Below are 13016 nucleotides of genomic sequence, written 5' to 3' on the forward strand. Positions count from 1 at the left end.
GAGTTAAACCGATATTTTCGTCTTAAATGAGAATTTGCCTGAAATATAGTATGGACGTTTCCGGTGTATTACGTTATTGTACATCGTAAATTTGTAGTTAATGACATTCGGAATTTAAACTTGAGTTAAGATCGATATTTCCGTCTTAAATGAGAATTTGCCTGAAATATAGTATGGACGTTTCCGGTATATTACGTTATTGTACATCATAACTTTGTAGTTAATGGCAAAGTCGGAATTAACGAAAACTTTCATAAATACTTAGTATTCCTCGACAAGGTGAAATTTAAATTCAAGTAAAAAAGTGAGAAAAATTATTAATTGGGGGATATAATTAAGTGGTAGATTAGATTAATTTGTTTCCAAATGTCACATGAGACAAAGATGTTATAATATTTGTGATTGAGATTGTTTTTGTTTATTTCCATTTTTTCTCAATGGTCCAAATTATGTTCGAGGTCATTCTAACAACCGATTGATGACGAGATTTTTTTGGTCTAACGAAGCGCACTTAGCCGCATTACTATAGAGGTGATGGATTATGTTCTAGGTCAATCTAACAGCCGATTGTTTGATGAGATTTTTTTTTTTTGTCTAACGAAGCCCGCACTCAGTAGCATTACAATAGATGAGATGAGATGAGATTTTCAAACTTAAGATCTATTGTCCATAATACCTTCATCTTAACCACCAAACTAAGACATTTATAGCTATCACTAAATGAGCCGTATAATTATATTACTAGTTGCATATACTTGCACTTGCATACGCTAATGCTAGTACTATAATCGTATAAAACCGTCTTAAGAGAAACCAACTAAGATGCATAACAATAATAAAATCCCTTCTTTGTCAAAAAAAAAATAATAAAATCCCTTTAAAAGAACAACACAACACACTCATATAAGCCTTACTAGTGAGTTACTGTGCTTCAACAAACAAGACCGCCGCTATCTTGTCTATATTACCTTCAACAACACCAAATTGTGGTCGGTAGTTAACGGTGTTGATTGCCGCCGCCGCCGCCGCCATGTCTTCCGCCAGATACATGTCGTATTCTCCGTCACCATCTCCGTCTCCCGCTCCTCAATCTCCTCACTTCGCCGATAAGTATATCTTTAATTTCTCCCCTTTTTGTTTTACTTTTTCCGTCTCAATTATTTGTTTACCTTTGATTTAAATATCTCCGTCTCTAGTAATAATTGATCGAGACGGAGAAAGTATATGTTTTTAATTATCGATATATTTGATCTGTTGTTATTTACTCGTTGTTGTTGTTGTTGTTGTTGTTGTTGTTGTTGTTGTTGTTGTTGTTGTTGTTGTTATTAGTGTATCTCCGTCACCGGTGTGTTTAACCAGTGGCGGAAGTGCGGAACCAGGATTTGAAGTTAGGATGTTAAAATATAGATTTAAAATTTTAAAGCGAACGAAAGTTTGTGAGGCGTATTTTAATTAAAGGTAAACAAATGATTGAGACGGAACATAGATTGAAAATTTTAGAGTGGAAGAACTTTTGTTTACGTTTTTTTAAATTGTTTGTGAGGCGTATTTTAATCAAAGGTAAACAAATGATTGAGACGGAACATAGATTGAAAATTTTAGAGTGGAAGAATTTTTTTATTTTTTTTAATTGTTTGTGAGGAGTATTTTAATGAAAGGTAAACAAATGATTGGAAAGGAGGGAGTAATAGAGAAACTTAGAAAAAGAGCGGAAATTTTAACCAGATATATCACGGAATTTGAACAAACATATGGAAATGACTTGAAAGGAGTGTGTTTTTTAACGGCTGGAGGGCGGAAGCCTCTACTATGCTCCTCTTGTTTACTTATGTTCGTGTTTATTGGTTTTGTTTGGAAAAGAAGTAATTTTTTCTCTGATTAGTGTAAGCTTTTGGGGTTTGTATAGAAATTGTCATTTGTTTGTTGTTTCGGAGTGATCTGTAATCTCTTTGTTAATTTTTGTGCAGATATTTATCGGAGTTGCTGGCTGAGCGTCAAAAGATTGGTCCTTTTATGCCTGTGGTTCCTCACTTGTATCGGTTGTTAAACCAGGGTGAGTATCGGTGGCACGTGTAAACCTTACTGCCATAGACTGCAGATTGAGCAATTGCATCCTTTTTCGTTAATATGACGATAGTTTGCATAAATATATCTTGCAAGAGCACGTTACATTATTTAACCACTTAACATGTCCTTAGATGGTATATTTAACGTCGTTCTATCTTAGAAAGGCATGGATGTGTTTCCTGCATTGTTTTTTTTTAGATAGATATCTTTCGATGCTTTCTTTTTCTGATTTTCCTGTAATAAATAATGATGTTATGAAGCGGCTTACTCGCAAAAACGTGTCAAACACTCCTTTTACTTACTAGCGGTTGTATTTGAAGTTTGAACATCTCATTGCATGAAATGTTAACACAATTTCGGTGGTTGATGTGTAAATTCATGCCTCACATGTCTTTAGTTGGTAAATTTACATCATTCTATGTTGGAAAAGGGTGATTTATGGTTTGAAGACTAGAGGGCGCTTATTAAGCCATCAGGGAGCTTGACATCATGGATGGTTCTGAGGAACGTTGTTTTGCTCATGGGAAAGATAGACCACTTTCCTTATAATAAAGATTTTGATAGGATTACATTGTGACTTGTGTTTGTTAAATGTGTCCAATTGTAGCTGTAAATTAGCCATAAATGAACTGTGAACGATTTAATGTTTTTATGCGCTATAGCAATCGTAAAGGAGAACTGCGCAGTTCGCACTAATTGGCATGTAGTTGGCTGGCCATTATGTGTGTTTAGCTGAGCTGGCATGATTATGAATCATCACATATACATGCTGACATTTAATAACCTAATTATAGTATACCTTAATGTCAGTTGCAATATGAATCACAATTCCTAAATCCGCTTTTTTTGTTGGCATTGTGATGACTTCTTGTGTTTACATCCTCCGAAAATTACTTCCACTAACCTTAATGATTTGAGTGTAGTTTTACCATGAAAAAACAATTTCAAAGGCCTGGTGGCTGACAAGCTTCTCTCCTTGCAAGCTAACATGTCCAGTGAGGTTACTTTCTGATGGTTAAGAGTTCGCACAGGTCATCGAGGTCAATTCTTGGATAGTTGAATGGTTAGGACAATTGATGGAAAGATAGAAGAATTATCTTCCAATAAAGCCGTTTACTTACAAAATATTTCAATTTGTGTTTGACAAGAGTAGTGTCCTAGAAATGACTATAAACATGTAGTATCATCCGTATTGTCAATGCTATAGCATTTATGATACTGAAGTTGCTACTTTTTCTAACAGACCCTTTCAACTAGCTACTTTTGGTTATTAATCTGGGTTCTTTAGTGGATGTTGAGGATGCATTTGGAATATTTGATGATTCTGAAGGGTTTTGACTTTTAGTATTTACTGGTTTACCTTAAGTATCTTGACATGATGATCTGAATGTCGGAAGCAGTAGAGGTGATCTCAAGTTGGAATCAATGTTGTGTCCTCACATTTTCACATTGGTTTGCGAGTTACATGGTCATGGAATGTGATGCTTCTTCAGAATCTTTAAATTTTCACAAAGCTTGTTCATTATTTCTGATCTACTAATTTTCGATTCTTTGGTGCGTTTTTTTACAATCCCATCTCCTCTTTCTATGTGTGTATGAGAGGGGATCAAGGCTTGGGTTGGTCGGCTAGACTGTTCAAATGCCAAGTTTTTGCATGGTCCTCTTATGAGAAGACAATGGGTTTTCTCATATCCTATACTGTGGTTTGGCACAGAGAGTTCTTATGACTATCTTCTATGTCTTCGCCTTTATTGTTTTTCCCAAGGTCAAGTTATTTCTTGGGAGGACTCCTATAATAGTGCCTCTACTCCAGCTATTTCTCCTTTTCAGATTAGGAATCTTGATAGTAACCTTAATGGGATTTCTAACTAGCGTTACATGCAAGATAACTATGATCGGTGTCGTAAGGGGGTGAGGTTGTGAGTTATCGTTTTGTGGCCAAATCTTTTACATTTATAGCAACATTCCAATGGTAGGATGAGTTCACGGCCAAGCTACATCAGACGTCATTTTGTCAGTGTCCAGTTTTCTTAGTCTCGTCTGCGGCAATGTAGCTTGTAAATCTGTAATGGTATTGTCTCGTTGTTACAACTTCTATCTTTGCCTTACTTGAGAATCTACTACTACTAGTATTTGTTTCTAATGGAAGTGTGATAAAAATAGGTGAACTGTCTAGTATAGAAATCAAAGATTAGTGCAACAATTATCAGCTGGTTGTGAGACTTGTACTCATTAACAAGATGAGCGAGCAGTAAGCACCGTGATAACATTTCCGTATATGTACTTTTTGTAGTCGATAACTTCTCTTACCCCTCTCTATTCTTCGTTTCTTTTTCTTTTTTGGGTTGGGGGTGGTAGTGTATGGCGGGGTTTGGTTTTTTAACTGACTCGGTGCATTACTGACTAATATTATAACAAATGCTAACTGGTATCTGTTGTCCACAATTGGCAATAAGCAGAAATATTGCGTGTGACTACACTGTTGGGGAATGCTTCATTTTTAGATCAAGCTGGGCTTGAACATGGTAGCCCTCGGCCATCTGGAGGAAAGTATTCAAACGGTGGAGCGAATATGAATGGATGGGCATCACCACATCAATCAGAAGTACGAATTACTAACTATTAACATAACCTCTTGTTACTTACTGAATTTACAGTTTGACACTTTACTGACTAAATTTTCTGTTTTGTGATAACTATTTATTGATATGATATGAACTTCTCTCTTGACAGGGAGTGCTGAAACTAACATTATCACAGAATAATTTTAAGTTTAAATTGAAATGCAGCTCTGAAGTTTGATAGTTTTCCCTAAGCGGTCACTCATAGTAGACAAAGTGGCTCTTTATCATCATTGCACATCTATTAAGTTTGATTTGCCACCTATTATGTATCTTCGTCGATAAATAAACCCGGGAAAACAAAATTGAATAATAAATATTACATCATAGTTGCTGTTTTCTACGTATTGCAAATCTTTTTAGTCCTTATATTGGTTTCCCATTGTGATAGCATTTACCCGTACGGTCCATGCAGTTGTTCAGACTTCTTACTACAGTGATTGAAAACAAATTGATGGGACTTCCGATGTAGTGTTTGAGATTTCTTATAATATTATTGAAGGAATCTCTCATTCTCGAACATAGTTTGCTATCGGCTATTTGATACATTTTGCATCGGTTGATAGACTTTTGCATTCTATGCAGATGCCTGGTTTTCTACACCAATCACCAGCCCATAATTGGCATGGTAACTCCTCTGGCCTAATTGTGAAGAGGACTATTAGAGTGGATATACCTGCTGATAAATTCCCCAATGTATGAAGTTTTACTTCCTAAATACTTTGGTTATGTGCTAATTAATAGTTGTCGTCGTCTTCAAGCAATAGACTGACATTTTTTTTCCTCATGTTGTAGCAGTTCAATTTTGTTGGACGTCTCCTTGGACCCAGGGGGAACTCGCTGAAGCGAGTAGAGGCCAGCACTGACTGCCGTGTATTTATTAGAGGACGTGGCAGCATCAAGGATCCAATCAAGGTAATCTTTTGTTTGTTTATGTGTCCACTATTCTTATAATTTTAGAGCCGTGATTTGTAGTCTGCTGTATGACTGCCATGTTTCTATGCTTCTTGTTCTTAAATAAAATTTTGATCTCACGTATGTTTTTGCGTCTTTCCATCTACCGTGGAAATTACAATTTTGCCAAAAAATAACATCTTACCAAATAATGTGAAAACTAACACAACTGATTTCATAATGAAAATTACATCTTAAAGATGTACTCCGTATTTTAAACCGTGTATCATGCATTGCGATTTGTGTCACTCATAAAAGCCCTATTTAATGTTCGCATTGTTCTTGTACATTCTTTATTCACCATGATATACTGATATAATGCTTGGGGTAGCTCATTGTAAAGGCCGGTATATATGCTTTCAAGTAACGATTACTTTCCCTTGTGTTTCTAGCAACATTGGACCAACTCTTCTTGTGAAGTAATTGTCTAACCTGTAATAACGTACTTTTTGTCGGAAAGCTTTCATTATAAGATACGCAGAGAGCTGATTGTTAACGGTTCGGCGGTTTATTGAATTGGTGTTGTCCATTCAGCTTTTGACATTCTACATGTGTACCTTCTATATATGGGATGGGAATCATGGGATTACGTCTACATTTTTGTGTCGATTTTTGGTGACAGGAAATGGACTTATTGGAAAAGCCTTGGTTGAGTAGACTTAATTTTATAAGGAAACTAAACTTTCATTTACTGTCTCTCCTAGTCTCCTACGGAGTATATAGTAAGGAGTAGTAATTTGCTTAAATACACGTATTTCTATTACTATTGATACGTGTATCTTATTACTAATACTTGTATCTTTATTATATGTTTCATTAAAGGAGGACATGATGCGTGGTAAGCCAGGATATGAGCATCTCAGTGAACCTCTTCACATACTTGTGGAAGCAGAATTACCTGTTGAGATAATTGATGCCCGCCTCATGAAAGCACGTGACATCCTTGAGGATCTGCTCAAGCCTGTGGTAATTACCAAACTTTCTTAGCATTCTCCCTCCCCCCCTCTCCGCTCTCTCTGCTATTCTGGCATTCATTTTATGCTTTTTAAAAAATAATAAAATTGGTGCTAGTCAAGGGCACTTCCTACAATTTGCTCTTATGAAGGGCTCCTTAGGAAGAAGTCTTTATTGCTGTCCACTTGTTATATAAGAGTTCTTTATGACGGAGTTGCTTATTTAGCTCTGTCAAAAGGAAAAGATTTGAGGCGGTAGGGTCCATTTTAAAAATGGTTTGAGGTTTTTAGGAGAATTGGTAGTTTGGTACTACAATTCCACGAGTTCTTGTTTAAGACAACAGTATACGTTTTAACCAACGGGTTAAGTATGGTAGATGAGACAAAAATGAGGATGCCTAGGTACTAACAAAAGGTTTGTGTCCTATATATGCGAGTGAGCGTATATTTGACCTGTTTTCATCTTAAGACGGGTATTGCCGTCTTAAGAGAGGCTTATTGTTGTACAATTTATGGAATGGTAAAAGTTGATATAGAGCTCGTACTAGTATGGATGCCCTTAAGCCTGCTAGTAAGCAAGTTATAACTCGTCTTTCTTGTTCAGGATGAGTCTCAAGATTTGTTCAAGAAACAACAGCTGCAAGAGTTGGCTATGCTCAATGGTACACTTCGTGAAGATGCTTCTCACATGGCAGGTTCGATGTCTCCATTTCACAACAGTCTTGGAATGAAGAGGGCCAAGACTCAAGGGTGAAACTTTTTCGTTCCGTAGACTGAATTTCTGCAGAATATTATTCACTCTGTTTTGGTCAATTAGCCCCATTAGACTTTGTCTTCTTTACTAGAAAGCCAAGGTGGGGCTTATTGACTAAAATGGGGGGAGTAGCTATGACGAGCGGGCTTCTCCCGTGCCATTCACAGTTCCACAATCCTGATGCCCATCGAGGCACCGACACATCAGGTTCTAATTTTTAGTTGTGCATCAAAATTATGTTTGAATTCACAGGGTTTGAATTTGTATGTTGTTGATCTAGGCTAGCTAGTAAACTATCTTAGCAAGTTGTATTATGGGTTACTTTTGATTTAGATACAGTTTTGGTAGGGTGATTGTAGTAGTGTCCGTATTGCCGTGTGCATAGTGTGATAACGACATTTGCGGCCGACTTATGGTTGCGAGTGTCTATTATGTGCAAGACTTGCCTAGATTGCTTAATGTTATGCATTTGAGTCTGATCTTACTCCTCAGTACCTGCTTTTAAAACGCTTTTATCACAAATTCATGTTTCAGACGGCAATATCCGTTGTAATGGTAAATCGGATCCAATAGGTACTACTGTCTGACTGCTAGCAAAAGTTTAGTATTATTTTTAAGTGGTAGTATTTAGATCTATCTTACCATTAAAACGGATATTCTCGTCTTAAGTAAGACTAGCTGCCCATATAGCTTTAGCCGGTTGTAATTACGTTAAATTTTCTTTGGCATTGTTTGCACCTGTAAATCCTCCCATTTAGCACGGCTGATCGAAAGTATTTGATGGGAGTATCTTTGAAAGAAATTGGTTTCAGATTTTGAGTAAATTGGAACGGTATTTCAATTTTTTCCGTCACTCTTATCAGTTGATTTGGCTGGCTAGTTTGGGTTGAAATCTTATCGATGTTGGCCATCGCATTAGTTGAAATTCAAGATGATTTGTTAATAGGTCGGATCTGAAACGAGTAAAAATCGCGTCAATATTCATACTATTTCATATTGAAGTAAAATATTTCAAGGCATTATTATTGAATCTAACAAATACTATAAATCAAGATAATCATTTATAGGTTTCAGCTTGACTTTCATTAAATTAATTGGCCATTTGTCCGTCACAAGAATAAACTAGTATTGTAACCAAAGCCAATTTTAGTTAGTCTTCCTTAAGATGGAGATAAAACGGGTTAAATATCATCCCACATGGAATATAGGACTAATCTTTTGCTTTTTCCCGATATATTCTGCTTTTGTCTTATTCATTCACATCGTTATACTTGATCCATTTTAAATTTAAGACGAATATATCAGTCTTAACCTTAATTTTCCAATTCAAATTGAGGATAAGCATCGGTCCACGGCCCGACCATACCGAACCGAACCAAAGCATAAAAAAGTAAAGTAGGTGATCGATGACTTGTTATATGTGAAGAAACTCAAAGTTCCACATGTGAGGGTTGTCCCACATTAATAAAAGAGGAGAAAAATTATCACTTTACAAGGCAAGATGCTACTCCCTTTATAGCCAATTGGTTTTAGAGTTGAACCCTCTTGGGTCTGCGTTATGTGGACTCTTTCTCCTCTGTTTGGGTGCGGTCCAGACCCGTTGTTAAATTTAACATTATACCGTGCTAAACTAGTATCGTACTAAAATTTGTCAACACAAAATGCACAAGTGCACAACGACCCGCATATCCACTTCCATCTCGATATCCCCCACCCAAAACCCAAAAAGAAAACAAACTTTTAACGCAACGTTATCCTACTCGTAGTAGAAAATGGAATCGTGCTCTATCACGATCAGTAACCGTTCACAAGTTATAAAGTTACCATCAACTCCACCTTACTATATAAACAACATCAACCCTTTAACTTGTACAAACTACTAATTCTCCTTTTTACACTCCATTTTCTCAACAACTCTCACCAAATTTAACTCCTATTTCATACAAATTTCAGATCCCATAAAAATAAATTAAATAAAACCCACAAAAAAACTCAATTTTTTTTACAAGATGTGTTGTTGTCCAAGTAAAGTATGCATGTTATGCATATGTGTGATACTAGTTGTGATTGCAATCGGGTTGGTATTCGGGTTCGGAGTTTTCTCAAATGGGTTTCATAAATTGAAGCATACTATGGATCTTGATCAAACTACTGGAAGACCTTTCATCAATTACTATGCTCCTCCTCCTTATTAGAGATTAATTTCTTTGTTTTTTTAATTAATTAGTGTTTTAATTCGTTTTTATTATGTAGATTTTGTTGTTTTTTTATTAGAATTTCGACCCAGATTGTTGATTAATTCATTATAATTACTAGTATTTGTAATTGGTTTTCTTTTTATGTTGGAATTTGTGTTTGAATTATTCAATTTTAGGTTTATTATATTTGTTTTTGAATTATTAGAGTTAATTTCTTGTTTTTTTAAATTAATTTCTAGTTTTTTTAGTGTTTTAATTCGTTTTTATTATGTACTTCCTCCATTCAACTCCACTCTACCTATTTCATTTTTGTGCACTATTCACGATTGTGTATTCAATTTCGATTTTCTCTCGATACGTAAGCGGTAATATATTCATGTGGGATCTTGTTTGATTAAATCTTTACGAAAGACATTAAAAATATCTAACTTTTATAATTTTTGCAAATACGTAGTCAACGATATTTAGCGCGTAAAACACGCGTTGGCAAACGTGAAAAAAGAAAGTGGTAGAGTGGAGTTGAATGGAGGAAGTACTAGATTTTATTGTTTCTTGATTACAATTTCGACCCAGATTGTTGATTGATTAATGAATTTTAAATTACTACTCCGTTCTTTAGTATTTGTAAGACGGTTTTATACTGATATGATTGAACTAACATATAATGTCCGTATACCTCCGTCGTAACAATAGGTCTTGGTATAGACGGGTGGGGCAAACAGACGGGTAAACAGCTCTAATAAAATGGGTAGGGGGGACAAGGTGGGGCACCCCATGTGCTTCCCACTTTATGGCAAATGGGTATTTATGGCAAATGGGTATTTTGTGAGGGGAAATGGTATCCGTCTATACGTATAGACTATACGGATAGTGTCCGTATATAATGAGAATTTGGGTCATCGTAATTAGAGTTTCTAATTGTAATTACAGGATAATGGGTATTTGTCTAATCAGTAGGTCTCCCTTACGACGGGTCAGATATTGCGACGGGTATTTTGTGAGTGGAAATGGGTAGAGGGGACAAGGTGGGCACCCACCCCACGTGCTCTTGTCTCACCCTCTATGGGTTTTTTGTGAGACAATATGGTACCCGTCGCAAGTTTGCGACGTCCGTCATAAGGGAGAATTTGTGTTGTCTAATTGATGATTGATTCATTGAAAATTCAAGTTTTCTCATTAATTACACTGTTTCTGGTGTATTTGTCACTGCACAATTGATTCGTTGTTACCGATTTTGTAACGTCTGTATTAATTTTCAAGACAATTAATCTGCTCGAAATTACGGAGTAATACACAAGAAAGTTAGTAATTGAGAGAATATTATTGATTAGTGTAAATTGCGTTGAATTGAGGTACCCTTAATGTCTACATATTCGTGATTCTTGTTGTAAAAGTTGTAGCTGTTTTTCTGTACACAAAATCTCATTTGTGAGGGCACGTATCCGTCATTTTGGAGTGACGGATACCATTTTCCCTCACAAATGACCCAAATAGAGGAGAGAGAGAAGTACATGGGGTGCCCCCACCTTGTCCCCCTATCCGTTTTGTGAGTGGCATTATCCGTCACTAGCTCCGACCCGTCTTCAGCAAGACTAATTGCTGTATGTAACGTCTGTACCTATTTTTTTGTGAAAAAATACAAAATTGCTATATCACGTCCCCTACTTTTTCATTTATTCCTATTTTACCCTTGGACTATGTAACTAATTAAAGTAAAAAATATTTCTCATTTTTTAGTTTATGCTTTTCGGAGACGAGTTTTACAAAATTATAATCGGAGACGTTTTTTAAATTATTGTTTTATAATTATTTGATTTTGGTAATATCTTTTACAATAATTAATAATTGTATTATAGTAAATGGTTTTTGTTGAACTTTTCATTTTTGATTTAATTACCGCTTTGTCGAAACTGAGTTTGGGGCGATTTTTAGAGTAATTAATTTTAAAAAAAAAAAAAAAAAAAAAAGTGGCCTTGTCATGTGAATTACAAGACGCGGCCATGGTGGTGTCATGTGAATTACAAGACGGTGTCATGACCATGTCGTGTGGTTTACACGACAGAACCATGGGTGTGTCATGTGGTTTATATGACAGGTCCATGGACATGTCTTGTAAGCCACATGATAGTGCCATGGCCGTGTCTTGTAATTCACACATGTCCTTGGCCATGTCTTGTAATCCACATGACGGGGTCCTTAGTTGTGTCTTGTAAGCTACATGATGAGGTCAATTTTCGTATTTTTTTAAATTGGGTTATGTGTGCCGTTAAATTTTATTTTATTTTTTAAATCTTGTAATAATTATTCTTGAAACGATATAATTTTTTCATTCATTCAAGACGATATTTAATTTTGTAAAAAACCGTCTCCAAAAATCATAAAATAAAAAACTAGAAATATTTTACTTAACTAAATACATAGTTTAAAGGCAAAATAGGAATAAAATAGGAGGCGTAACAAGTAAAACAGGGGCGTGATATAACAAATCCCAAAAATAACCCAAATCGCTATTCGTGGTCGACAAATAGGCAACAGAGCCTGATAGCAACAGAAATCTGATCAATGAAACAGTGTATTACTAAGTACTCGTACCTTACATTAAACTCATTAAAAAGCCGATTATTTCTGATAAATCGGAAACAAAATAAATAAACAGAATTGAAATTAGGACTTATTTCTGTCGGGGATCAAGCACCGTACCAACAAAAAGTACAGCACCGGAATTATCTTCCATGATCACAAACATAAACGGGTGATCGGCCACAAAGTTTATTGGAGGAGGCGGGTTTCGACAAGGTGCTGCACCTCCAGTAGTCCATCGACTCCGAGTGACAGCTGCAGCAACCGTCCCAAGTTCATTAGTTTCAACAAAGCACTTTTGAGATATATCGCTTACATAGATCGGCTCGGTGACGTCTGTCATTCTTGAAAAATCCTTGCAGGTTTCTTCAAACGGTAGTAACAAGCCCAATTGTTTCATAGGCTTATTGAGCCCAATATCGCATTCAAATTTGAATTTCGGGAATGAAAGATTGGCGATTTTGACATCGTCCAGGCTGTTGAACAATTTTGCATCAATCTTGATTTCGTTAATGAGATTTGGTAAGCCATTCTTCTCGCGAGGGAGAAAAACATACATTGAGAAGTCCGTATCCTCCTCCTCCTCCTCATCATCATCGTCATTGTCAGAGTATTTCCAGTATTCCCCTATTTTGTATGGCATCTTTAGAACCTGATAACTATCAGACGTTCCATACTCGAAATACTTATGCCATTGGTTCATCATTGGAACTCGAATTTTGTCGCCATTGAGAAGATTAAAGTCGTCATCTTTTGTATCTTTCGACTTAAAAGAATTATGCCAATTTCCTTTGAAATATAATGCATTACTCAAAATTAGAAGAGTATCATCATCAATATTGTTTTCGGAAAGAATTTGTTTGATCAACCCTTTTGTTTGTTCTTCAGC

General features: G+C 35.9%; 2 protein-coding genes across 3 annotated transcripts; one reads left to right on the forward strand and one right to left on the reverse strand.

Moving 5' to 3' along the window:
- The first annotated feature begins 874 nt into the window (after window positions 1–874).
- Window positions 875–7840, forward strand: LOC141646784 (KH domain-containing protein At5g56140-like). 2 transcript variants are annotated; one of them, XM_074454734.1, is made up of 7 exons: window positions 875–1110; window positions 1968–2053; window positions 4527–4672; window positions 5274–5384; window positions 5484–5603; window positions 6465–6608; window positions 7200–7840. In XM_074454734.1, exons 1-7 carry the CDS (start codon window positions 1031–1033, stop codon window positions 7347–7349), a joined length of 837 nt encoding a protein of 278 aa, XP_074310835.1. In that variant the 5' UTR covers window positions 875–1030; the 3' UTR covers window positions 7350–7840. The 2 variants fall into 2 exon arrangements, with proteins under 2 accessions (XP_074310835.1, XP_074310834.1); XM_074454733.1 differs by having other exon boundaries at window positions 908–1110; window positions 5487–5603.
- Window positions 7841–12218: 4378 nt separating this feature from the next.
- Window positions 12219–12830, reverse strand: LOC141646516 (serpin-Z2B-like). Its single transcript, XM_074454388.1, has one exon. It carries the CDS (start codon window positions 12828–12830, stop codon window positions 12219–12221), a length of 612 nt encoding a protein of 203 aa, XP_074310489.1.
- Between the last annotated feature and the right edge of the window lie 186 nt (window positions 12831–13016).

Source organism: Silene latifolia, chromosome 3 (genome assembly GCF_048544455.1).
Source record: "Silene latifolia isolate original U9 population chromosome 3, ASM4854445v1, whole genome shotgun sequence".
Lineage (NCBI taxonomy): Eukaryota > Viridiplantae > Streptophyta > Magnoliopsida > Caryophyllales > Caryophyllaceae > Silene > Silene latifolia.